Here is a 25,627-nt window from a genome sequence, read left to right on the forward strand (position 1 = left end):
AGAACTCACCCAGCAGAGCTTCGCGAGTCTCAGGTACGTAAACTCACGGGAGGAGCGTACTGGTTTTCTGCTGCGGCCATAACAAGCCGCCACAAACCAGAGACGTCCCACAGATCGTCGTCTTACCGTTCTGTAGGTCCCAAGTCTGCGCGGGCCCCACGGGGCTGACCTCAGGGTGTCAGTGGGGCCGTGTTCCTTTCCGGAGGCTCGAGAGGAGAGCCTGTTTCCCTGCCCCTTCCCGTTTCTAGAGGCCACCTGCGTTCACTGGCGGGGGTCTCCGTTTCTCTCCGAAGCCAGTGGTCACTCATCTCTCGGGCTCTCCTTCCAGCATCGTGTCTCCTTCTGACCCCAGCCAGGAAAGTGCTCTGTGTTGAAGAACTCATGTGATTAGACTGGGCCCCCCGCCTCCCAGATAATCCAGGATCATCTCCCCACCTGGAGTTCTGCAACCTGAGTCACAGCTGCAAGGTTCCTGCTGCCACATAAGGTCACGAATTCCCAGGTTCCAGGGATTGGGACGTGGGCAGCTTTGGGGAGACACCGTCCCGTCCAGCACAAGGAGCTTGCTGGTATGCACACGGCCAGGCCCGGTCTGCAGAGGTGCTAATCGGGGAAGTTTTTCTGGGATGGCCTGGAAATGCCAGGTAGACCCCCCCTTCGAAGACCGCCTGCACACACAGGCAGACCCCCGCCTCGGGGCTGTGGTGAGGGAAGCGTGAGGCAGGCATAGTTAGGGTCACTGCGGGCTCCTTCCCAGGGCAGGGGCCCTGAAGCCTGACGTCTCACAGGTCTGAGGATCTTCAGAGTGGCCTGGGGTCCCCCAGTTGTGAAGAAGCTGGCTGTGCTCCGGCCCCCGTTCTGGGCCCCATAGACCCCCCATCAGCCGCGTTCCGTTAGCACCGGAACATACTCTCACCTCGCCCCTGGAGGTACACACCTGTGGAAGCTCTGGGACTCTCACCTTTGCGTTCCCAGGCGGCAGAGTGGAAGGGTTCCAGCCAGGGGAGGACGAACAGGAGGAGAACAGCAAGGCCGGGCAGGGGAGGCCTTGAGAGAGTGGGGGGGCGCCTAGAACCTGAGGTCTCGGCCTTGGGAAGAGGCCTCTGGGCAGCTTCACATAAGAGGAACCAGAGGGTGGAGGAGCTCCGGGACAATGGAGGCCGGGAGCAGCCAGGGGTGGTCTGTCTGCCGAGTGTGGCAGGGGTGAAGAGACCGGACAGTCCGAGAGAGGACCCCAACATCACGAGTCGCTGCACAGGCAGCAAAGATGGGCCAGAGCAGAGGAGAGGGTGGCGGCACTGGAGGATGGGAGCTGAACTGGGGGGGCGGGGCATTGGGACCCAAGCTGGGGGCATGGGCGGCTGCGGATGGAATCAACCATGGAGATCCTGAAACAGTTGGGGGACAGAGTGTCAAGGGAGGGTGGCCCAGGCCGGATCCTTGGAGACTCCAACACTCCAAAGCAGGAGGAGGAGTGGAAGGAGGAGGGATAGTGAGAAGTAAGACAGGACTGGGAAGGAAAACTTCGGAGTCTTGGGAGGATTATTTCAAGAGCCAGGTCAACTTGGCCAAATGCCCTGGAGAGGTAAAAGGCAGGACCCGATGTGGTGTGAGGAGGCCCCTCGGGGAGGTGGCTCTCGCAGCAGGCAGGGTCACAGGCTAACCCACAAGGTGGCTGAGGGCCTGCAGCAAACAAGCAGGCATTGGTGGCCAGAGAACCACTTCCACTCAGCAGTGAGCTCCTGCGCCAACGCAGCTGGCCTATCCAGCAGTCCCTTCAAATTCAGTCGCCCTCCATCTGAAACCTTTGCTGTCAAACAGGACGGCCGCAGAGAGACCTCCAGAGCACAGGAACACCTGAGAAATTCTCGTACTCCCAAGCACGCGAGCAGGACACAGAGGGAGCCGAGTGGGAGACAGAGCAGGGCAGGGGCAGGAACAGAGAACACCTCAGCAGGCAGAACACCTCGGAGACTTCCCACAGAAGTCTCCTTCCGACCCCAGCCAGGAAAGTGCTCTGTGTTGAAGAACTCATGTGATTAGACTGGGCCCCCCGCCTCCCAGATAATCCAGGATCATCTCCCCACCTCAGCAGGCACTAGACCTCTCCTCCCAAAACCTTGAAAGATATGTAAGCCCCCCCCAGAACCTCTGAAGACTCACACTGGAGAGAAGGGGGTCCCAGAATTGACCAAGACCAAATTGCATGGGCCCGGTAGAATGGGGACTCAAACAGAAATTAACTTGAATGAGGGGTAAAGAGAGAAGGTCTTATTTCTTCCACTCCTAAGCTGTGGGTTGAGATTCACACCTCCTATATGTGTTTGGGAAGAGGTGGTTTTCTGCCTGACGCAAACTTTGTCATGTGAGTATCCAAACAGCTCTGGAAAAATCTTTTCTCGTAGAATGAGTCTTTGAGATTAACTTTCTCCACAACAGCCAGGAACACAAGCATACACTCTGCTGCCTTCCTCTCAGAACATTAGACCTGCAGAAGAAACATGCCTCTTGGGTTGAGAATAACTCTGGTATTGGCCCCATCAAGGCAAAATGTCACCACCTGAAGGGCAGGTGTTTCCTAAGCATACCCAAGCATGGGGTTGCCCCAAAGCAGGAACTGGAAATGTTGGCATACCAAAAAACTCTCATTCTGTTTCACCAAAAGCACATGGACCTCAACCCACACTGCCATCCTTACTTCGGCTCAGGAAGCAACCTCAGAGAGCATCAACCTACCCTTGGGGAGATCAAGAGCTTCCAAAATACCTTCTTTTTTTTTTTAAGATTTTATTTGCGAGAGAGAGAATGAGAGACAGAGAGCATGAGAGGGAGGAGGGTCAGAGGGAGAAGCAGACCCCCTGCTGAGCAAGGAGCCCGATATGGGACTCGATCCCGGGACTCCAAGATCATGACCTGAGCCGAAGGCAGTCGCTTAACCAACTGAGCCACCCAGGCGCCCCCAAAATACCTTCTTAAGACACAAAGGATTTTTGAAATCCTGAAAGATTTTTGTTGACTTAAAAACAGACACAAACATTTTACTGAACTATGTATTTCTACATAAACAACTGTTACAACAAAATCAGGTAAAATTCACAAAGGTATACAAGTCTTCAAAGGGACGTATTTTTGCCTTAAATAATAAAAAGATAACTTGCCAAATAACATCATACGAAAACACAAAAAGCAAAAACCATTAGAAACACAAGAGAAACAGAAATTCAACAGTAGTGGGAGACTCACACATTTTCCTTAGTCTTTAATGGATCAAATAAATAAAAATTAATGGTCCATAATATTATAATTAATAAGGTCAAATTAATACAGAGAGACTGAATTTTGTTCCCTTCAGAGAATATATCTTTTTTTCCAGTTTCCTGGGAATATTTATTAAAATTGACAAGTTGTTAGGTCCTAAGAAGCTAGCAATAAACTCCAAAATGCAGAAACTGTACAAGCCATACCCTCTTTGACAGCAAAGCAGTTAAACTCAAAACGTGTAACAAATGTTAAAAACAACAGCAAATATCAAAATATCTGGAAATTTAAAAAAATAATTTCAAATAACTCCCCAGTGAAAATGAAGTTAAATCTGAAATTACAAATTATTTATAACTTAGATCAACCTACTTAAAAATTTGAGGGATATGGATAAAGAAGTATTCAGAAGAGAAGTCACAGCCTTACAATTGTTAGTAATTGCATCCATCATTAAATAAGTGAAAGTTAAAATGGCGTTCACCTCGAGAAGGTGAAAAAAAATTAAGGAAGTAACAAAAACTAACAAACAAATCAAAACGGTGAAAGAGTAAATTAGGATTTAAGTTCTTTGAAAAGACGGATAAAATAGGCTAATTTGGGGAAAACTAATCAGAATAAAGGGAAAGCACAGGCACACAACGTTATGAATGAGAAAGGAGAAAACTCCACGCTGGCAAATCTGAAAATCTTAACAGAATCCTTATTAATAAACTTAAATGGCTCTAAACTCAGAGAATAGGAAGAAAGCTTGAAGAGACCAATGAGCCTAGAAAACATTTTAAAAAGGTGTCAAAGAATTATTTCCTAAAAAGGCACTAGACTTGGACAGTTTTACACAGATTATAGAAACTTGAAGGAGCAAAAAATTCTAAATATTATTTAAACGGTTTCCAGGGCATAGAAAAAAAGAGAGCAAGAGCTCCCCAAGTTCTTGTTTTGTCTTTTTTTTTTTTTTTAAAGACGTTAACATAAACCCAACACCCAGTACCTGACAAAGCAGGACAAAAAATTACACAATGATCCATCTTAACATATGAAAAATTCTAAGATATGAACAAGCCAAATTCAGAATATTTTTCTTATTTTAAAGCTCTTATTTTATTATATAAGTAATACATGAGACTTGTAGAAAAATCAGAAAATACAGATAAAAACACAAAACAAAAATCTACCATAAACTAACCCACCATAAATAACCACTGTTAACATGGAGTGGAGATCTATATTAGAAGAATACTATACTGTGACTCAACCAGGTTTTTCTAGAAATGCAGAGACGGGTTAGACATTAGCAAGTCTATGAAAATGATTCATCTTAGGTCATGATAAAAACCATTTGATCATCTTGACAGATGTGAAAAAAAGGAATTTAATAAAATTCTAACATCCATTACTGATAAAGCTTTCAGCAAACTAGAAAGACATCATTTTAATATATAAATTCAAATATTAAGAATATCTTACACTAAGAGTAAAATTTATACTTTTAGAGAAACACTAGAAGTATTCTTGCTAAGTAAAAAATACATATATAAAGAATGTACAAGACTGGCACAATTATATATGTGTTACTTAACATTCTTCCAAAAGTGGCCAATGTGATAAGGAAGTAAAATAAGATCATTAAAAATATGGAGGTAAAAAAAATATGGAGGTAAAATTATTATTACCACCCAGAACCACTGTCTACCTGAGAGAGGCAAAAGAATTAATAACAACTAAACCATTAGAAGAAAAGAAAACTCAGTAATTGGCTAGTTACAAAATGAACCACCAATTGCCATGTTAAATAAACCAGTATACGCACACACTGCTCTCTATGCAGAGATAAGAATGAGGTAGATTGACGTGTACTGACCCAGGAAGACGCCCAAGATCTATTACCAAATAAAAAATGCAAGTACTGGAAGAGTTGTAGCATATGGTCAAAAGGATAAAAGAGAGAAACATTTTTAGAAAAAAAAAATGTGAGGAATATGCACCAACTGTTGACTATCTTAGGGCAGAGGGATTTTCATTATGGGGCACTTTCAGTCTCTATGTTTTCCCCTAATGTGTACATTTATTCAACTCTTATATAATACTTTAAATAAAAATCAGTGAGTCTAATTTTCATTTAGAAAAAAAGTAGTGCTTTATATGAACAATAAGCAGTTGGAAAATACAACGAACAAGAGAGCTCATTTACAATAGGAAGCACAGCTACAAAAATTACCCATACTAGAAAAAATATACTGGGGAACCTAATATTTTATAAATTTACTGAAATCAAAGTTGAAGTATTATAAAGATGTTACTTCTCTCTGAAGAATTATAAGAGTAAGCTATACATTTTTACACGATCCAATTTCCAATTCTTCTAAACATTACAAAATGATCCCAAATTTCTTTTAGAAATCGTAATATACAAAAAGTACTAAAATTTTTTTGAAAACGTTTAATTAATGGAGACATTTAGGCTAAACACATGAAGGCTAACAGTGTGGAACAGTGTGGCAGAACGTGCCGCACAGAGAGCTGAGAAGCACACTTAATGATACAGAAGGCTTGGGTATACAGTAAAAATGGAGTTTCATATCTGTAGAGAAAGGATAGATTTCCCAATTTAGAAAAAAATTCCAGATGGATCGTAGATTTAACATTTTTTTCATTTTATTTTTATTATTTATTTATTGGCCTGTTTATTTTTTAAATTCCAGTATAATTAGTACAGTGTGATATTAGTTTCAGGTGTACAATAGTGATCAAACAATCCTATATCTCACCCAGTGCTCATCATGATACGTGTGCTCTTAATCCCCTTCAACTCTTTCACCCATCCCCCACCCACCATAGATTTAACTGCTGAAAAACAATGAAAGCGTAAGAATAAAATCCTGGTGACTATTTATACAACATTGGAATTAGAATCCTAAAGATCTTCATAAGCCAGCAAAGGAAGCCGGCATGAAGGAAAAGACAGGTTTGGATAAAAAGAAAAAAAGATGTTTAAATGTCTAAATATTTTAAAAAGTGATACAAAAAAATTTTTTTAAGGTTTTTATGGGGAAAGGAAGAACTTCTTAGAAATCACTGAGACAGCTACACATCTTATGAGAAAAGTGGCCAGAGGAGATGAATAGGTAAATTACAAAAGAATATTGTCCAATCAATATTTTTGTTAGTGAGGGTCACACTTGAATCAAACAATGCATACCAAAACTAGCCCCCCAGCCCCCACAGTACCACCAGTATTAAAGGCGGAGTAGGACATTCTCACACATTGCTGGTGGGAGTCTAATTTGGAATCATCTTTCTGGAAGGCAATTTGAGGCAATGTATATTAAAAGTCCTAAAAACATGTGTAACCTTTTCTGTTAGTCAGAATAGGACATGTTACGCTGCAGTGACAAATTAACCCTGAAATCCCAGTGACGTGACGTCTGAGGCTTACCGTTTACCCCACACTCCATGTCCATGCAGGTGGGGGGGTGGGTGTCGTGAGGGGAGAAGGGGGTTCTTCTGCAGTCCCTCAAGGACCCCAGCTGACAGAGGCCCCAGGGCCGGGACATCACCCCGTGCGGAGGCAAGGGTGCAAAGCCTGGAGAACAGGGTCATGGGCATCTCACAGTCTCGGCCTGGGAGTTTCTCAGGTCTCTTCTGCTCTGGTTTCATTGGCCCGAATGTCAAAGGACCCTGCATAACTTCAGATGAGGGGGCTGGAGCGGAGTCTCCCGTGTGCCCAGGAAGGACAGAAGGAGACATCCATGGAGTAGCATATGCATTACCCACCACACTTCTGACCTAGCAAGTCCAATTTTAGAAATGATCTTCACTAAATCTTCTGAAAATTTTAAAAAGATGTTAGAACAAAGGATTTCATCATATCCTTGACCGTGACCGTAAAAAATCGGGAACCACCCAAGTATCCACAGGACAACCTATATAGATGTTAAAAATGATAGAATTCACATCTTGAGTGATATATAATCATGATATAACGTCACAAGGGAAAAAAGTTATAAAACAGTTATGTGTAACATAATTGTTTTTCATGAAAAAGTAATGAAATGAATACAGATACATAGGAAAAAGTCTGAAAAAATATATACTAAAATGTCAACAGTGGTTATAATCAGATGGTCTAATAGCAGGTGATTTTTTTCTTTTCACTCATCTGTAGTTTTTTTTGAAAAATGTATATATTATTTAGGAACCAAAAACACATTTAAAAAGGAAAAAAAAACCACACCCTAGTACTCCTGAGAGAGTCCACTTGACCACCTTGTACTAATCATTAAATTCTTACATTTGATATAAGAAATGCTTAATGGGTTATTATATCATAAGACATTGCTACAACAATTTATTTGAAGTCAGGACTTTATATTCAAAGCAGTACAACAGGGTAAAAACAGTAACACATTCCCCAAAGCTGCATATCATCAGACCTGTCAATCATCTGCCAAAATGTCCCACAGTCTGGCCTCCTGCTAGGTGCACCAGGGGTCTGTGTGGCCTGGGGGACCACTTTTCACAAGGCTCTGCATCATCAAAAAGAGTAGGGCACTGTGCAATTCCACTCGAAACAAAAGACCCACAAACTCATCTCCTCAAAAACAGATTCCAGAACATACAGCATCACCACCAGGATTATTAAAGACTGCTCTTAGGTATATATATTTTTTATTTAAAACCGTTCCTTATAGTTTCTCCCACTTTTTCCATAACACACACACACACACACGCGTGTGCACACGCACACTCCTAAGTTCGCTAGAACATTCCTTCCAGTTGCCAAATTATTACCAAAGTCTCCTTCTTGCCTGACTGGTGTTTGAAGAGGAAAAGCCCATATCCTTGAGACAGGTGTATGGAAAAGACATGTAAAGAACAGACATTTCCGTACAGGATTCCCTCTCCATGTTGCCACCCCCACCACCCCCCCGAACATATGTTTTTTTGGAGAAACCATGTACTCAGAATTAGACTCCTTTTAAACCATGCATATCATTAAAAAATATATACGGACATTGATTTGCAAGCTTCTAGTTTAAATTGTCAGCACTTCAAAAATCCAGTGGCATTTCAAGGAAATAAAAGAGTCGTAACTTGCAGAAGGGCCGACGGTACAAACAACACACGTCCGGTGATGAGCAAAGGGCACGGCTGTCTCCGTCGTAAAGGGCAGCCTCTTTTGAACACTTATGCTCAAGCCTCCTCACGGCTGCCTTCCTTCTAAGGGTGCCCCTGGCAACGTGGGAGGTGCCCCAGTATGGTCCCCGGCATGCCCGGTGGCTGGTTCTCATCCAACATTGCCCCTGCCTTCTAGAGAGAAGCAGTCCTTTAGAATGGGCGGATGGCAGTGTTTGCAGGGAGCACCCGAACTATCCTCTGTTCTACCCCTGCCTCGATGCTTCATGCCAAATACAGGACACACCCGTCGGGCACCACCGTCCCCAAGGCGGAGCTCGTGGGCTGCCCGAGTCTGGAGAAATCCACGGGGAGCCTGCAGGCTGGAGACCGCTGCCCCCCTGGACAGTCCTCCTGGGGGTCAAGTCAGGTCCCACTCAACCTGCTCTGACCAGGGGGCTGGCCTGCTCCTTCCCCAGGGCAGGCTCCGGGCTGGGCAGGCGGTGGGCAGCGGTCAGACAACCTCCCAGCCGGAACTCGGCTTACCACTCTGCCATCTCAGTTTGTCTTTGGACAAACCACTCAACCACCACTAAAGCAAGCCATCAACGAAGAACTTGCAACGGCTGTGTTTCGTAGATCTGGCCTCTCAGAGCACGGGCAGCATTTTAACCAACACACTCTCAGAAAGGTCCTTGCAAAGCTGGAGACATTCAAAAATGCAGCCTAGTGTCTGTAATGACCGTCATGGAATTCTAGTTCGCTCATTTATAAATCACCACCTGCTGTGGACACATACTAAAATCATATAACTGCAGTGTGCTCTCATCAGGATCCCAGAGAACTTTTATCTTGGCACGCAAAGGTCACAAAGGGAGAGCGGTGGCATGGCTCCCAGAATGACCCCGGACCAAAGTCCGGAAGAGCCGGACGGGGAGCCCATGAGGCTGCTGGGTGATGGCCATGTCACTGTCTCCGCTTCCTGCCTGCAAAGTGGGGAATGACTGCCCAACGCGCTGGCCCACCTGAGTCTAACGTGACAGCACGCAGGACAGCGTGGGACTCACAGACCACCCAAGCTCCAGGTCTCCGCGGATGCTGGCTCGCTCTCCCTTCAAGGCATGACCACACTGTCCCAACCTGTCACTTGGGGGTTACATTCCCTGGGCACTAGGGAGACTTCTCCCCTCGTCTCTCTCAATTTTGTGATGCACCCAGTTGAGTCTTTACTTAGAAGGAACAGTATTTATTATGTTTAAAGATTTATTTACTTGAGAGAGAGTGTGAGCACATGTGAGCAGGGGGAGGGGCAGAGGCAGAAGGAGAAGCAGGCTCCCTCCTAAGAGGGGAGCCCGACGCGGGGCTCGATCCCAGGACCCTGAGATCATGACCTGAGCCGGAATCAAGAGTCGGCCGCCTAACTGACTGAGCCACCCGGGCACCCCAGAAGGAAAATTATTTTTAAGGCCCATTATGATGAAGGGGTTCCACGGTTCACCTCACCTCCTTTGGGCCCCAGTTTCACAGATGCGGGAAAAAAGCTAATCCCTGTTCAGGCGGCCGGCCCCGGACATGTCAACATCAGGAGACATGACCTGGCAAGGAAGCGGTCCTGGCTCTAGCCGGTCCAGCAGCAGGGCCTGGCCGACGGATGCACGAGTGCGAGGCGGACGTGCTGCCCACGCTCGGCGTCAGTGAGGACAACCGAAGGACATCGGTGCAGCTAGCTGTGCCCATAAGCGAGGGCATGAAACTGGCTCAGGCGGAAAGTGCGATGAATGCAGTGGGTCCTTTTCATTCTGCGGAGCCCACCCTCACGGTGCCAGGGGCTGTCAGATGGGGCAGTCTCTCCACAGACCCTCCAGGTTGGCCCTGGGCCATCTTTTTTTTTTTTTTTTAAATAAAGTCAATGAAGAAGCACTAAGATCTTCAGAGAAAAGCGGAAGGAAGTGAAAGGCCCGTGCTTTCCTACAGCTGTGGTGCTTTCCCCGCTGAACCCATCCTCCCTTAGAGGCGCCCCTGCTGCTCTTGGCTCCCGGGCTGCAACACCCGAGGCCACACCGCGGATCCTACCCCCTGGCAAGGTGCTGGCCAAACCCCGCAGGGACGGGAGAGCAGGGATCATGGGTCCTGGCCACAGAGGGACACGGCAGCCTACCAGTCACGGCACCACCTCTGCAATGTTCCCCACCGCCCCAGCTGCGGAACGCGCAAAAGGCTTTGGCAACACTCTCTTCCTATGCATATGCTGCCTGAGCATGCTGCAGTCAGTCAAGACGGCTCCTTCCAGATCTGTAAGTCACCCAACACACAGGGGCAGCAGGCATCAGAAGACCCAAGCGGAGGTTTTGGAATCCCAGCGGGCACTGCTCCCAGGCAGCCCCAGGCCCCGCCTGCGGACAGGTGGTCTCACCTGGCCTGAGAAGAACCCCCTTGAGCCACTGCTGGGCCACGGGGCTGAATCGTGGCCTGCCCAGCTCTCTGGTCTCCCGATTGCCCTGAGAGCTATCTGGGGGGGGTTCTGGGGAAAGGGCGGGCCAACAGCACCCTATCTCAAGTCACCAAGAGGGCTGACCATGCTTTCCACTTTGTCTGCCACGAGCCCAGTATGCTCAAGCAGAGCTGCCCCCCTCAGCCTGCAGGACCCCCCGCCCCCCACCCCGAGGTGCCTTGGTGCTCCAGACGACTGGCCTTCCCTTCCTCATCCTAATAAGAGCTCTCTGCTCAGAGACATGGTCCCAAAAGCAGGATTCATCCCAGGGCCCGGGTCACATCTGTGTGTGTCCCACCTGCCTCCTCAGGCTGTTTTATTATTCATCCAAATTCCCCAGAGAGAAATTCTAGAAACTCTTTCTAGAAGGAGATGTTCTCTTGGTGGTTCCCAAAGCAGGCAAGGGGGGTAAGGAGGCACCAAAGCCTCCCCACCACCCCGAAAGGCATTTAGAAATGCCCGTAGCCAGGGATTCAAACCATCTTGCCACATGCAGGGCGCCCAGACCTTCCCTGGCCCGGCTGAGAAACTCAGTGAGAGAGGAGAGCTTCATGGCTCTGGTCCTTTCCTTAGCAGGCACGGAGAGAGGGCGGAGGTGCTAAGGCCATGGCTCAGCCAGTTTGAGTGGACTCTCCTCGTGGGCCTGTGTGATTTCTTTCTTAGTTGTCCAGTCCCAACATAGGGTCCTCTCCTAGATCCCCACCCTAAAGAAGAAGGGGGGTCCCAGTTCAAAGGCACTCAGGGGCCGAGCGCCGTGGATGGGCCACGAGCGGCCTCAGACCAGCTCCTGCTGCCTCCAGCACCAGCCCTGCCCCGGGGCCCCCAGAGCCCACCCAGAGCTTGACCACACACAGTCAGTCGAATTCCTGTCCAGCACAGCAAGATGACGGGCCGTCCAACAGGGTCCGATGGACTCTGCTGGGGGGGTTGATTAAAACACTAAGTGATGTTTGTAAGTTGAATTGAACAAAGATTTATTAAGCACCTACTTCGTGCCAGGCACTGTGCCAGGCGCCCCCGCTGCGCTCTGCCCCCACAGCACGCAATCTGCTCAGAAATGAAAGCCCGGGAAAGGGACGTTGTGGCAACCCTGCAAACTGGAGGTGCGGGGAGGCGGGCAGAGCGGATGCAGGCCACCCCCGGGCACCCACCAGAGACCTGGTCTCTTTCTCTGGACCAGTCTCACTCAGACCGCTTGAAAACATCTTGGTTCTGACAGCGAGGGAAGCTGTCCCCCCCGCCCCGGGACCCCCACACTGGTGCCCGGCGGGCGCTCAAATACTCCGACCGCTCTTCCGAAAAAGGAGGTGTAAAGGGTGTTCGTATTTGGATCAGAAAACGCTTTGTTCGGTTGGTGTGGTTGCCACAGCCCTTGAGAAAGATACAAACATCCCTGCCCTGACTGCGTAAACGCGTAAGGGGGACCTGGCGCGGGGTTCCTGAGTCAGCGGCGTCCCGGGGTCCGCAGCCTGGCCGGGCCGGGGGTCGGGGGGCGAGGCTGGACGGCGCCCCCGGTGCGCAAACGCGCGAGACCGCACCCACGCCGAGGGGAGGCCGCCCCCACTCCGTCCCCCCTGCGCCCCCCCCCCGCCCCCCGCGGCCCCTAGTTGTCAGCCGCCAGCTTGGAGAGGCCGCGGCGGAAGTCGTGCAGGTCGTCAATCTTGCCGTCCAGCACCTCTAGGAAGCTCTTCACCTCCACCTTCAGGTGGCGTTGACGGTACTTACTCTCCTCAATGTCCGTCTTGAGGGAACGCACCTTGTCCTCCAGGTTCTGATTGTCTCTCTCTGCCGCCTGAAGCAAGACAAGCGGGAGGAGGGCCTGGAGCAGAGCCGAGGGGGCCGTCCGCCGAGACCCACAACAGCCCAGCTGTCCCCTCTCCCCGGCCTGCGAAGCCCCCAGCACGCAAGTCCCCGCAAGTCCGCGACCGGGGACGTCAGCGCAGGATGTGGGGCGTGCCGGGGCGCCCCGCTCTCCGGCCTGTTCCCTGGCCGAGGTGCTAACAGGCAGAGTGCATGACCCACCTCGGGCCTGATTAAAGGACGGCCCTACACGGAATGCAGAGCTCGGGTCCTGCCTGGGGGAGCCGGAGGCAAGTGGGCCCTTTCACGAAGCGCAGAGAAAGTCTGCAGGCCCAGCACAAGGGATCTTCGGCCCTGGTCCCAGGAGGGTCTGCAGAGGCCACATGTGAGTTCCATTCCGGGAGAGAGAAATGGGACAAACGGGGCAGTGACTTATTTCCCCGGTTCCACGGAGAGGCCGAGGCCTCCCTGGCTTCAGTGAGGCAGGAGGGGCTCCGGGATCAGGTGGTGTGGCCAGGGAGCCGGTCGAGCTCCTCCTAAGCGCAGGGTGGCTGTGAGTCCCTAAACGAGGGGCAGGCCTGTGCTCCCCACATCCAGTGAGCACCTGACTTTCTGGGTATACGGGAACCAGTGACTAATAGTGGGGTCGCACACCTGAATAGAGCACTCCTGAAGTAGGGGGAGGTGAAAGAGGCTGTGATCAGGAATCTGAGGCCAGTGAGGGGGCGCTGCCCAAGGTCGTGTTCAAGGTCACTGGCTGGGGAGTGGCAAGGTGGCCTCACTCCGGGTCTTACGCTCTCCGCCCCCCCTTGGGCCAGCTCCTCACCGCCCTAAGGCTCTGTGGAGACCTCTGTGGGCGGGACACAGCCCCTGCGCTACGGCTACGCACAGGACACCTTGGCAGACGTGGAGACAGCAGAAACACTGCTGAGTCCAGCCGGCGGCAGAGACGGCAACTGGCATGCAGGTGGTGCCGGCTTCTCATGAGAACGTCACTCTGCTTTACCAGGGGAGCTGGGAGAGGGGGCGCCCCAGAGAAACGTGTCGCACCCTGCATTCCTTCTGGTCGGAGCCAAGACGGATGCGCCCCCACCACCTTACCTCTAACTTCTCAGAGACGTATTCACACTCTGACACGAGCTGAGGTATGATTTCACTTTGTTTGCGGAGGTCTTTCAACTCCTAAGGGGACAGAAGTTTGAAAAAGGATGGGACAGTCAGGTAAAACGCCTCCTTGAAAGCCCACGGTCCGTGTGCACATTAGCGGAAGCAGCTCCTGACGTCCTCGATAGTAACAAAGACGGTGGAGTTAATACTCAGCACACGGGCAATCCTGTTACGTGCATTATCGTAGCCGGACGTCTGCACATCGCCACAAAGAGTGGATTCTTAGCATCCCCATCTTCTAGATAGGGAAACGGAGGCTGGGAGCTTTGGCGCCTTGCCCACGGTCTCCAGCATCTGTGCACTTAGTGGTCCTGCCCCCCCCCAAAAAAACAAACGCCTGCACGGCGGGGGCTCTCGCTGCGTTAGCCAGACAGCACAACTCTACCTCTGATGGCAGCTCACCTATCAACGTTCCCAACTGTTTCATCAATGTGCGGCTCCCCCTCGGGCCCGAGCCTTGGTGAAGCTCTTGGCTGGCCCCCGGGGCTGACGTCCAGGCAGCTGCCTCCCAGGGCCGGTCACGTCCCCCCACCCCCGACACCTGCCGTGTCCTGGGTGCACAGCGCCCACGGGCGCCTCTACTCACCGTCTCCTTCTCCCGCAGTTCCGACTCCAGCTCCTCGATTCTCCTCTTGAGCTGCGTGTTCCTCTCCTTCTCTCTGGTTATCTCGCCGCACTGCTCCTCCAGCTCATCAATCTGTAACAAACACCGCAGGCTGGAGCAGGGAGGCTCGTTTACTTGGGTCACGGAGCAAAAGATCACCGCGGCCGTTGAGGCTGTCTTACAATGAACCGTGTACGAACCCACTTACACGCTGTTCCTGTGCTTGCCAACAGACCCCGTGTGGCTCCCCACAGGGCTGTCCGCCCTGCCCTGCGTGCCTGAGACGCCCTGCCTAATGCCGGCTGGGCCACGGGACCCGGCCACAGGACCTGCCGGGCGTCCGGTTTGCTCTCACTGCCCTGGGCCAGGAATGGCAGGTTTGCTTTAAAGGATTCGTCCCGAGTAGGGGCCAGATGTCCCACGAATCTATCTGCTTCTCCCCATAATGATTTTTTACACCATTTGATCGTGTCCTGAATTATTCTATTTCATCTCAAAGGTTTAAGACAGCAGGGAAGAGAATCAATTAACGCTGTGGGACAGTGGCCCCCAAATGAGATGCAATGACATTTCAAACATCTTAAACCAGGGTGACCTTTCCTTCCTGACGCACACCGGAAGGGCCTGGCCTGTGAGCAAGCCTCCTCTGGGAGAACTGAGAGGGGCAGACTGGACCGGCAAGTCTCCAGAGCGCATTCTTCTCCCCTTCCCTGGCCTGACCCCTCAGACGGGGTTCAAAGGCCTCACAGCCTTGGCCTGGCCGTCCGACGCCGAGTGCTTCCCCGCAGCCAGAGCATGTGTGCAGAGAGCATGATGGAAGGGAGCCAACGGTAACACAAAGCACCACGCTGATGGGGTCCCACAAGCAGACGGCAGCCCTCGAGGGGAAGGGCGCCGGGCAGTCAAGATGACGACACTTTCAGAGGCGGCTGCACGCCAGCCCCCGGAGTCTGAACCCCCAGCCCCAGGAGCCTCCGGGGACTCCACCAACTTCCACCTGGTGCCCGAGAAATCAAGTTCCCAGTGCTTCCTGTCGAGGGAGCCAACTCTAAGGGGTGACCTTCCTCTCCTCCCCCCGTTACACTCGCGCGAAGGGCGAGAGCCAGCTCTCTGCTTGGGAAGAGAAGGATGGGCAATCGGGGCCGCGGGCAGACAGACCGGCCAGGCCCGGGAGGGAACGCACGCAGTCCAGCACCTGGCCTGGTGCCCTCACGGTCAGCATTGAGGCACTGACATGAAAAAATGACACGAGGCAGTTTTATGTGCCATCTGTAGCAAAGGGAGATGGGCAAGCAGGGAAGCGGCCTCTGGTGGCTCCATTCAGGCCGGTGGGCAGGTTACAAACGGGGGGCAGGGGGGTGAAGACCCGTCTCAGGGTGATGTGTCCCCCTGAAATCCCACACTTACATGGCAGCCGCTGTCCACGGCCTGCCTGATAAATGGGCTGAGCATCAAAACACGGCCACACGGAGACCCTTGGGGTCTCAAGTGGGGATTTTCTGGCCGCCCCACAACTACCTCATCGACTCAGCCCCACCACGAAGAGCGTGAGCGACTAATCACAGGGAAGGCTGCAGACGATCGGAGGCATGCTCGGATCACTCGGCTCACACTTCAGGCGCCATATTCCTTTGCCCACTTCCCAGTCCATATTCTTAGTCACAGTGATCTGCACGGAAGTAGGGTTGCTGAGTGAACGCTCCTCGCAGTTTCCCGAATCTATTTTCTTCGTTCACCCTCTGGATCCCTTTTCTCTACCGAAGATCAACGCACCGCAGAACATGCCAAGGGAGGGCCGTCCCCAGCTAGCATCAGAGGGACAAGGCTGGAGTCTGCCGTGGGTTCGTCTTCTCCTTTGCAATAGCAGCAGTGAAACCTGGCTCACTCCCTCGTGTTCCTCCTCGGGAAAGTGGGGAGGTGGGGGGGGTTCCAAGGGGAGCGACAGCGAGTCTTCCTGCCGCCATGGCGGGGGCGGGGGGGGCGGCGAGTGAGGGCGGTGGGGAGGGAGAAGCGGAACGGGGACCCCCATCCCCGGGGCGCCCCCGGCACCCACCTTGTTCCGGAGCCGGTCGTTCTCGTCGCGGCAGATGGAGAACTGCCGCTTCCACTGCTCCACGCTGGCGGCCGACTCCTGCAGCGCTGTGGTCAGCCGGGCGTTGCTCTCCCGCAGGGTCTGCAGCTCCATCTCCCATTTCTTCACGTTGGCGGCACTGCGGGCGGGCCCAGGTGGTGACCCGGACGCTGGGTGCCATCCACCCCGCTCTACCCCACCTGCCACCCCCCTCCTGCCTCTGGGGGCCACACCCTGGCCCCCCGGCGGGCCGGCCAGGAGGATCAGGTGCCAAGAAGGGCTGGCACCTCTCCAGTGCCAACAGGTCACCTTGCCGGGCTGTCACTTTAGGAAAGAACAAAACTCTTGGAGAAGGAGGAGCCGAAGCTAAGAAGGAAGCCCCGGGGTGTGGGGAGGACCCCCTCACTCCACTCCCTACTGAGCCCCTGCCCCAGAACCCTCTGTCTCGTCCCTTCCTCAAGCGAGCCCCAAAGCCACAGGCTCTGAAGCGGGTCTCCGAGAGTCTCACGAGTCCCCGACACCCCAGGACCCCGGGTGTGACAGGCAGCCCGGCTCCAGATGATAACCTGTACCCCCTCCAAGCCTGCTGGGGAATCCAGAGCCGATGACCAGAGGGCAGAGGGGACAGTGATAGCGTGTGTCCCCCTCAGGGGCGGGGGAGGACCACAGGTCTGCAGGACACCTCCACGGGACCAAAACAACCTCCTGTTTGTCTTTCATCCAACTGCAATCAGGCTCCCCTCAGGGGCTGTTGGCTTTCCTGTTCCTTCTGTCTCCTGGCTTTGCCGCCCACCCGAGGCCAGAGCTGCTCAGGACGCACAGGACCCACGGGACACGCCGGGCGTGCCCTGCTCAAAGTGTCCGGCTTCTAATCCACCCTGCTGGCTGAAGTCACTTCTGTCTCGAAAGGCCTTTTTGGGGGCTGGGTGGGGGGTAAGTAAATAGGACTGTATCTCAATAATCTGGTTATCTTCCATCCCACAGCTTCAAGGACGGAGGGACGTGACTAGAAATTCAAGCTTTCAGTTTCAAGCACCACAGGCAAAAAAAAAAAAAAAAAAGTAAAATGAAATCTGATTTCAGAGTTGATGATTGAGAATTTAAGCTGATTTAGGGAAATGGCTTCACACCCATTCCTATAATGCTCTTGTTCAATAAGTTGGGATTTAAAAACCTTTGTTTTTAGGGGTGAAACGTTTTCATCCAAGAAGTATCTTGTGTCTTAAACAACAAAAGAGTGAAGAGCAGGCAAGACGGTGGAGAAATTGACTAGCCATGTGACCTTAGGCAAGGACTCACTTTACCCCTGGGACTCAGTTTCCTCATCTGCAAAATGGAGATATTAGTATGATCCAGCTTTTCAATGGTTCTAGTCTGGGGAGAGCAGCTTCTCAGCCACAGAAGGGCTGGGAGAAGCTGGCCAAGCCCCTGCCCGGGGCGGGGACAGGATGATTCCCAAGGACCGCAGCTCTGAGCATGCTCATGGGGCCAGCCCAGCCGTCAGGAAATGGGCCACATTCTCAAGGTAGGAAAACTGTAAGCGCGGCCTGTGTAGTCATTAAAAATTAAAATCGTGTTATGTATCATATGATCTCACTGATATGAGGAGTTCTTAATATCAGGAAACAAACTGAGGGTTGCTGGAGTGGTGGGGGGTGGGAGGGATGGGGTGGCTGGGTGATAGACTTTGGGGAGGGTATGTGCTATGGTGAGCGCTGTGAATCGTGTAAGACTGATGAATCACAGACCTGTACCTCTGAAACAAATAATACATCATATGTTAAAAAAAAAAGATAGTAGGAAGGGAAAAATGAAGAGGGGGAAATCGGAGGGGGAGACGAACCATGAGAGATGATGGACTCTGAAAAACAAACTGAGGGTTCTGGAGGGGAGGGGGGTGGGAGGATGGGTTAGCCTGGTGATGGGTATTAAAGAGGGCACCTATTGAATCGAGCACTGGGTGTTATACGCAGACAATGAATCATGGAACACTACATCAAAAACTAATGATGTAACATATGGTGATTAATAAAATAAAATAAAATAAAACAAAAAACCAAAATTAAAATCATATTGATATTATTATGGGGACTGTGTTAAATTTATACATCAATTTAGGGGGAATGGATTCTTTTTAAAATATGAAGGCATTTCTACCACCTCCCAATAGAATATATCTTTCTATTTGTTTATTCATTTATGGTCCTCAAAATCATTTTACAACTTTCTTCACAGAGATACTGTGCCCTTAAGCTTTCTGTATTTTATGTTTCTAGTTCATGTAATTGATGGTTCTAGTTTGTATTGTAAAGGAAATCTCTTCCTCAAATACATATTCTATGTGATGTTTGTACATAGAAAAGCTATTGATTTTTGTGCAAGGTTGTATTATTTTTAACAGGTTTTTATAGGTTTTTCTTGGATGTTGGAGATTCAGTCTTATGCTATACAAATAAATGATACATTTGGCTCCTCAAAAAGCCAAAACAAAACACAAGAACAGGGACACGTCTCTCTCACACTTACACACACACACACACAGTCTTCCACATGCTGTGTACTCTCCCACACACTCAGGCAGACACACACACACACTCCTGGTCTAGTCGGCCAGACAGAGAACAGCCATGAAGCCAGCTGGCCTTCCTTTGGCCCGTAGACAAGACCAGACACTCTGAGCAGGACCCAGTCTCCTTGTGAAACCCCGCCTGGCGGGAAAGGCTGCGGGGAGGCACTGACCTTGGAGAAAATGCCATCTGGATTTAAATACCCCTACCTCTGGGTCAAGGCGATCTTCAGCTTGTCGTTCTCAGACTTGAGGTGTGTGTCAGCAGGACCCACATGAGAGGCCTTTTCATCGTCTGTCCCGTTGACGCTGGACACCTGAGGAGAAGACGGGGTTTCACACCCAGATCCCTGGCCAAAGTGAGTTACCTTCACACACTACTGCTCACAGTAGCAGCAAATCAGGCATAATGAGAAAGTGTGTTCGTGAGCCGGGGAGAACCAACTCATCAGAACGCGGCAAAGACCAGCCCGAGAGGCTATTAGTCACTAAATTCTACCTCTGAAACTTAATTAAAAAAAAAAAAAAAAAAAGAACCATGGAAAAGGCCCGGAGGAGTCCAGGGGAATCTGAGACAGTCTGTGAACTTTATTGACCAGAGTGCACCTGGGGCCCTGGGGCCATCTTGTTACTCAGCTTTACAGATACACTCGACAAGCTTGCATACCTGGTCTCCCTTATTTAACACAGAAGCCACGGATGAGAGGGGGAGCAGGGGTTTACAACAGGGAACAAGAACAGTGAATGAGGAAAAAAGAAAAAGTATTTTCAAAGCGAGGACAACTTACAGCCCCTGGGGCCAGAGAGAGAGAGCAAGATGCACAAAACAACCAGGGATCAGATATGGATGTGCGCACGGCCCCCACGGCTCGTTAGCATTATTATGAATATTCTGAAATAGTTTCTGTAATAAGTCATACCACAGGGAGGTAAAATCTCATCTGATCTTGGATAAGATCTTAGATCTTATTTAGCCTCCACTGAGCATAAAGGCAAAGGAAGGAACCATGAAGGGAATGATGCATACATTTGACTAACGCTAAATTTCTGCACCGTAAAAAAAAAAAAATGTCATAAACAAAATAAAAAATGCACAAAAACCTGGGGAAAATATCTGCTGCTGAGCATTTGCATATATGAAAAATAAGATGTTAATACCTTTCCTATATTGAAAAACTCTTAAGAGGCCTTGTCTTTTAGACCCACACGCTGACATATTTATGGATGAAATAAGATGTTTAAGATTTGCTTAAATTTTAGGGGGAGGGGGGTGGGGGCACGACGAAACAATTGATCATAAATTCCTAATTGTTAAAGCTGATCTGTGTGTCCCATGGAGGTTCATTATATAATTCTGCCTAGCTTTGAATATGTTCAAAAATACCCATGTAAAAATAAAATTCTTAGAAATCAACACAAAAAGGGGGTGCCTGGGTGGCTCAGTCGGTTAAGCGTCTGCCTTCAGCTCAGGTCATGATCCCGGGGTCCTGGGATTGAGCCCCGTGTCAGGCTCCCTGCTTAGCAGGGAGTCTGCTTCTCCCTCGCTCTCTGCCCCTCCCCCCAATCCTATCTCCGCTCGCTTGTGTTCACGCTCTCTTTCAAATAAATAAAATCTTAAAAAAAAAGAAATCAACACAAAAAGATGAACACTTTAATCTTTTTTAAAAAGGAAAAAAATACACAACTGACATTTACAGAAGAAGAAATGGATAGAATCAATAGACACAAAAAATATTTAATCTCACTGGTAAAGAAATGCAAAATGAAAAAAGCCAACAGAACACATTTTTCTTCTGTCAAGTCAACAAAGCTTTGTTGGTGAGAGTGTGGGAGGAAAAAAATCGCTCTCAGTCACTGCTGGTGGGAGTTAGAATCATACATTTCTGTAGGTTAAGTCGGCGGTATTTACCAAAGCTTTTAAAATGTCCCTGTCTTTTAATCCAATACTTGCACTTCGAGAATTTATCCTGCAGAAATTACCAAATGCACAGAGATGTGCAAGGATGTTGATCACAGTGTCATTTATATTAATGAAAATTAGAAACCACATCGATATCTCAAAGTGTAGGTTAATGGAATAAGTTGCAATACAGACAAATACTAGTCATTAAGACAGTTTTGAAAAGGGATATTTGAAAACACAGGGGAATGATCATGAAATATAAAGTAAAAAGGTTAGGGGCGCCTGGGTGGCTCAGTTGTTAAGCGTCTGCCTTCGGCTCAGGTCATGATCCCAGGGTCCTAGGATCGAGCCCTGCATTGGGGTCCCTGCTCAGCAGAGAGTCTGCTTTTCCCTCTCCCACTCCCCTTGCTTGTGTTCCCTCTCTCACTATCTCTCTCTGTCAAATAAATACATAAAATCTTTAGGAAAAAAAATAAATTAAAAAGGTTAAAAAGAACAATAGAAAAATATACTAGAAAAGTATATCAGGAAGATGATACACACCAAAACATTAACAATATCTTTGTGTGGTGAGAAAGCAGGTCGTTCTTATTCTCTTCTTTAGAGTATAGCATAGTTTTGATTTCTGCGGTAAATACCTATTGCTTTTACATTACATTACATACATAAGACCCATATAAAATGTTTAAGATCTTCAAATATTTGGAAAACTTGGCCAAAGTGTTCATTCCCTAAGAGATTCAGGAAAGCAAGCAATTGTATGATTTCTAATAAAAATGCAAAGAAAAATGTACAATGATCTCTACATCTGGGGAAACATCAGGAAGATAAATAAAAACTGAAGCTTGGAGACAAAAAATTGATATACAATTAACACATATATATAAATAGCACTTTATGGGTATAGTTGATTTTTTTAAGGTTTAAAATACTTTTGGGGGGGCAGGGGTTGCCTGGGTGGCTCAGTCAATTAAGCATCCGACTCTTGGTTTCAGCTCAGGTCATGATCTCAGGGTCATGAGACAGAGCCCCACGTTGGGCTCCATGCTCAGCAGGGAACCTGCTTGAGATTCTCCCTCTCCCTCTGCTCCTCCCCCCATGCCCATGCTCTTTCTCTCAAATAAATCTTTAAAAAATAAAATAAAATAAAATACCTTTTTTTGGAAAAACAAACATTGAAACAGAAACCTTATATAAAGAACTTCTGATTATTGAAGTTTAAAGATATTGCTATACTATGCGGTATTCAGAAAAAGACTGTATTAGAAACTCTAGATTACGGACCATTTCCGGTGTCCAACTTTAAAGGTCCTCAGCGATTACTCAGTACGGTAATTAGTATATGAAATTAACAGTATCACTCAGATTATATTAAAAATTCTTTGGAAAGATTCAGGAAAGTTCCTGTCCACCTGAAGCCTAATACACATTCCATAAATTCACACAGGGCATCTTTTATATGCTGAGCCAGGACAGGCGCTGGGAAACCCTGGGTCCTCAGGGCCAGCCCCAGCAGTGGACAAACCGAGAGCCCTCTGCTCTGCAGCACGGATAGGCTGAGTGTGTTCCTGCCTCGGGTTCAGTGATGGGGAGAGCTCTCCTTCTTGGCGGTCTTCACTTGCTCTCTTCCCACAACTGGGTGCATTTCCCCAGGCTCTAGCTTTACCCTCTTCTCCCCACTGCTTCTTCTTCTTCTTCTTCTTTTTTTTTAAGATTTTATTTATTTATTTGCCAGAGAGAGAGAGCACAAGCAGGGGGAGCAGCAGGGAGAGGGAGAAGCAGGCTCCCCATTGAGCAGAAAGCCCGATGTGGGACTCGATCCCAGGACCCTGGGATCGTGACCTGAGCCGAAGGCAGACGCTTCACCGACTGAGCCACCGAGGTACACCCCCCTCCCCACTGCTTCTCGGTACACACAAGACTTCAGCTATTATTTTTTCAAAGCAGACAGTCAAGTCGAAAATGTCAATCTTGACAGCTCAAGATGCCCAGTCTCCTGGTTCTCTTCCCACTGGCTGTCCCCAACATCCGTCCCTTCCTCTTTACCCCTGTGGCTGCGTCCTTGCCAACCTTCCTGCTGTCTGTGGTTCCCTGACTTCCTCACCACCTGTGAGCAACCCTCATGTCAATTCCAGAGAAGAAGTCATGCAACACCTCCAAGTTCTGCCCAAACTCCCCAATAACAATTAAGTAAATAATAATTAATAAACTAGTAATGAAGAATTCCAGGTCTTCTGCAGAATCTCCAAGTGCATCTCTAATTCCTCCCACAGCGCACCTCTCTCTTGGCCGGGAGTCTGCTGCACCATGCTTATTCCTAACCCTGAACCTTCCCCCCCTCCCCCGATGTCTCCTCTTCCCTGTCTCTATGCACAGAACCTTACCACTTGGTCAAGCCTTCTGCCCACCACTACATACACCAAACCAGACATCGAGAATGTAGGTATTTTTACTTCGGGCTAAAATAGATTCCTTTCAATCATCACACTTTTAAGTAGACAGAATGAATACTCAATTTCTGGCAAAGGGGTACCTCCTTTGCTGACCTAGAGCTGTCAGAATACCATCTCCCATCCGACTTTGTTAAAACATGGAGATAGAGACAGGGGTTCTCTAGCATCAGCCAAGTTTTCTGTCTCGAGGGCACAAGGTACCTGTATGCGTCAATGCACATCCTTTGTGTAGACTCACTGCCTCGTCTCTGGTATTGAAACATAGTGACAAAGAATGTCTCTTAGCAGCCAGGGGCACGCAGCAGTTCTAATCTCATGAACTGCTTTCTGTCAAAAGTACATCAGCACATATGGAAAATTCAAGAGTCTCATACAAACATGTCATATCACCTCAGTGGGAGCAGGCGAACAGTCAAAAAAAGCCTTCAAAATGCCCTCCTGCTAGAAGTCCCTATTTCTTGTCAAAAGTGACAAGGAACAAAGAGTCCCAATTACTGATCACACTCAGATTTATTTTGTACACACATTACTTACCTGGGAATGATTGCTCGAGGTCTCGATTTTCTCCTGGGACTTGTCTCTGGCTAGTTTGGCAGCTTCTTTCACCTCCTGAAATTTCTCTGCAAACTGAACATGAACAAGAGTTACTGAGGTTGTTCTCAACCTCACACATGGCTGGTCTTCAGGACCCACCTTTGTTGCTTTGCATTCATTTTAAGTCAAAAAACTCTGTATAAATACAGAAAAATAATTTTGAGATTAAAAAGAAATGAACATAAGGAATGCTTCTTCCAGTAAACTACCAGCCCAGGTCAGATCTGAATCTTTTTTTTTTTTAAGATTTATTTATTTGAGAGAGAGAGAGAGAGTGCATGCGCATGGGGGAGAGGCAGAAGGAGAGAGAATCTCAAGTCAGCTCCCTGCTGAGCACAGAGACTAACACGGGGCTCGATCCCAGGACCCCTGAGATCATGACCTGAGCCGAAACCAAGAGTGAGCTGCTTAACTGAGCCACCCAGGCGCCTTTGATCTGAATCATTTCTAAGCTGCTGAAGCTAGTTTAATAATGAAGTACTAAAAACAAACACCTCCAGTGAACAGTAACTCATAGAAATGCAGGAACATAACTATAGCTGTAGCACAGAAGGGATCCACGAAAAACTTCGTCATCTCTATGGAAAGATCCAAGAACTTCTACAATATGACAGAAACCAACAAGATCCCAAGAGTTGGGGAGAAGAAACTGTTCTAGATTTTAAAAGCTTAAGATATAAAATAGCAAAATGCAAAACAGCAAAAGGCAACATGCAGCCTATGACCGTATCCTGTGCTGAACAGACCACCTGTAATTGGGGGGCAATTGGGGCACCTGGGTGGCTCAGTTGGTTGAGCGTCTGGCTCTTGGTTTCAGCTCAGGTCGAGATCTCAGGGTCGTGGGATCAGGCCCCACTTCCGGCTCTTTGTTCAGTGCGGAGTCTGCTTCAGATTCTCTCTCCCTCTGCCCCTCCCTACACATGCTCACTCTCTAAAATCAATAAATAAAATCTTAAAAAAAAAAAAAAAAGAAATGCCAATGATGTTATGGTCATGAGGGAAAATGTCATTATTTTTTTTAGAGATAGATACTGAAATGTCTTGATGTCTGCGATGTACTTGAAAATACTCCAACAACAATAAAATAAATGAAGAAATGTGGCGAACGCTAACAAGGGTTAAGTCTAGTGATATGTATATGGGTGTTTATCATACGATGCTCTCTACTTAAAAAAAATGTTTCTAATATTTTCATAATAAAAAAAAAATCTTCAAATGCCAGAGCAATCAAATCAATCACGGGCTTACAGACCTTGACAAGACAACTGATTTTAATTAGCAAATACATTGTTGGAGCTGAGAACATTCTGTGATGGATGATGCTGGCATTACAAAGCAAGAGAGAGCTACATGCGGTTGCTGAGGAACACAAAGAGCTGGCAAGGTGCAAGGCTACCCACAATTCTACGGCTTTTGCTGAGAACGCATTAATTTCGGAGTGCGGGCTACCCTCTCAGTACCTTCACGACGCAGGCGACAGTGGTCTGCTTTGGGAAACCACACCAGATGACAGACACCGGTGAACGAGGCGCCCTGGCTGGAGCAGAGAAGGCCAGCCCTTCCGCTCCGGCCCGAGTTGCTCCTGCACGACCATAAATAAAGCCA

General features: G+C 48.8%; 1 protein-coding gene across 1 annotated transcript in view; it reads right to left on the reverse strand.

The window, feature by feature from the left end:
• Positions 1–11,817: 11,817 nt before the first annotated feature.
• HOMER2 (homer scaffold protein 2) overlaps positions 11,818–25,627 on the reverse strand; it is an 84,769-nt gene continuing 70,959 nt past the window's right edge. The window contains exons 4-9 of the mRNA XM_035024229.1: positions 23,963–24,055; positions 19,283–19,389; positions 16,489–16,645; positions 14,418–14,528; positions 13,766–13,846; positions 11,818–12,656 (exon numbers count right to left, since the gene is read on the reverse strand). Of these exons, the coding sequence (XP_034880120.1) occupies positions 12,468–12,656; positions 13,766–13,846; positions 14,418–14,528; positions 16,489–16,645; positions 19,283–19,389; positions 23,963–24,055 (738 nt within the window). The 3' untranslated portion in view covers positions 11,818–12,467. The remainder of the gene's footprint in view (positions 12,657–13,765; positions 13,847–14,417; positions 14,529–16,488; positions 16,646–19,282; positions 19,390–23,962; positions 24,056–25,627) is intronic.

Source organism: Mirounga leonina, unplaced genomic scaffold (genome assembly GCF_011800145.1).
Source record: "Mirounga leonina isolate KUSES-001 unplaced genomic scaffold, KU_Mleo_1.0 Mir_178, whole genome shotgun sequence".
Classification (NCBI taxonomy): domain Eukaryota; kingdom Metazoa; phylum Chordata; class Mammalia; order Carnivora; family Phocidae; genus Mirounga; species Mirounga leonina.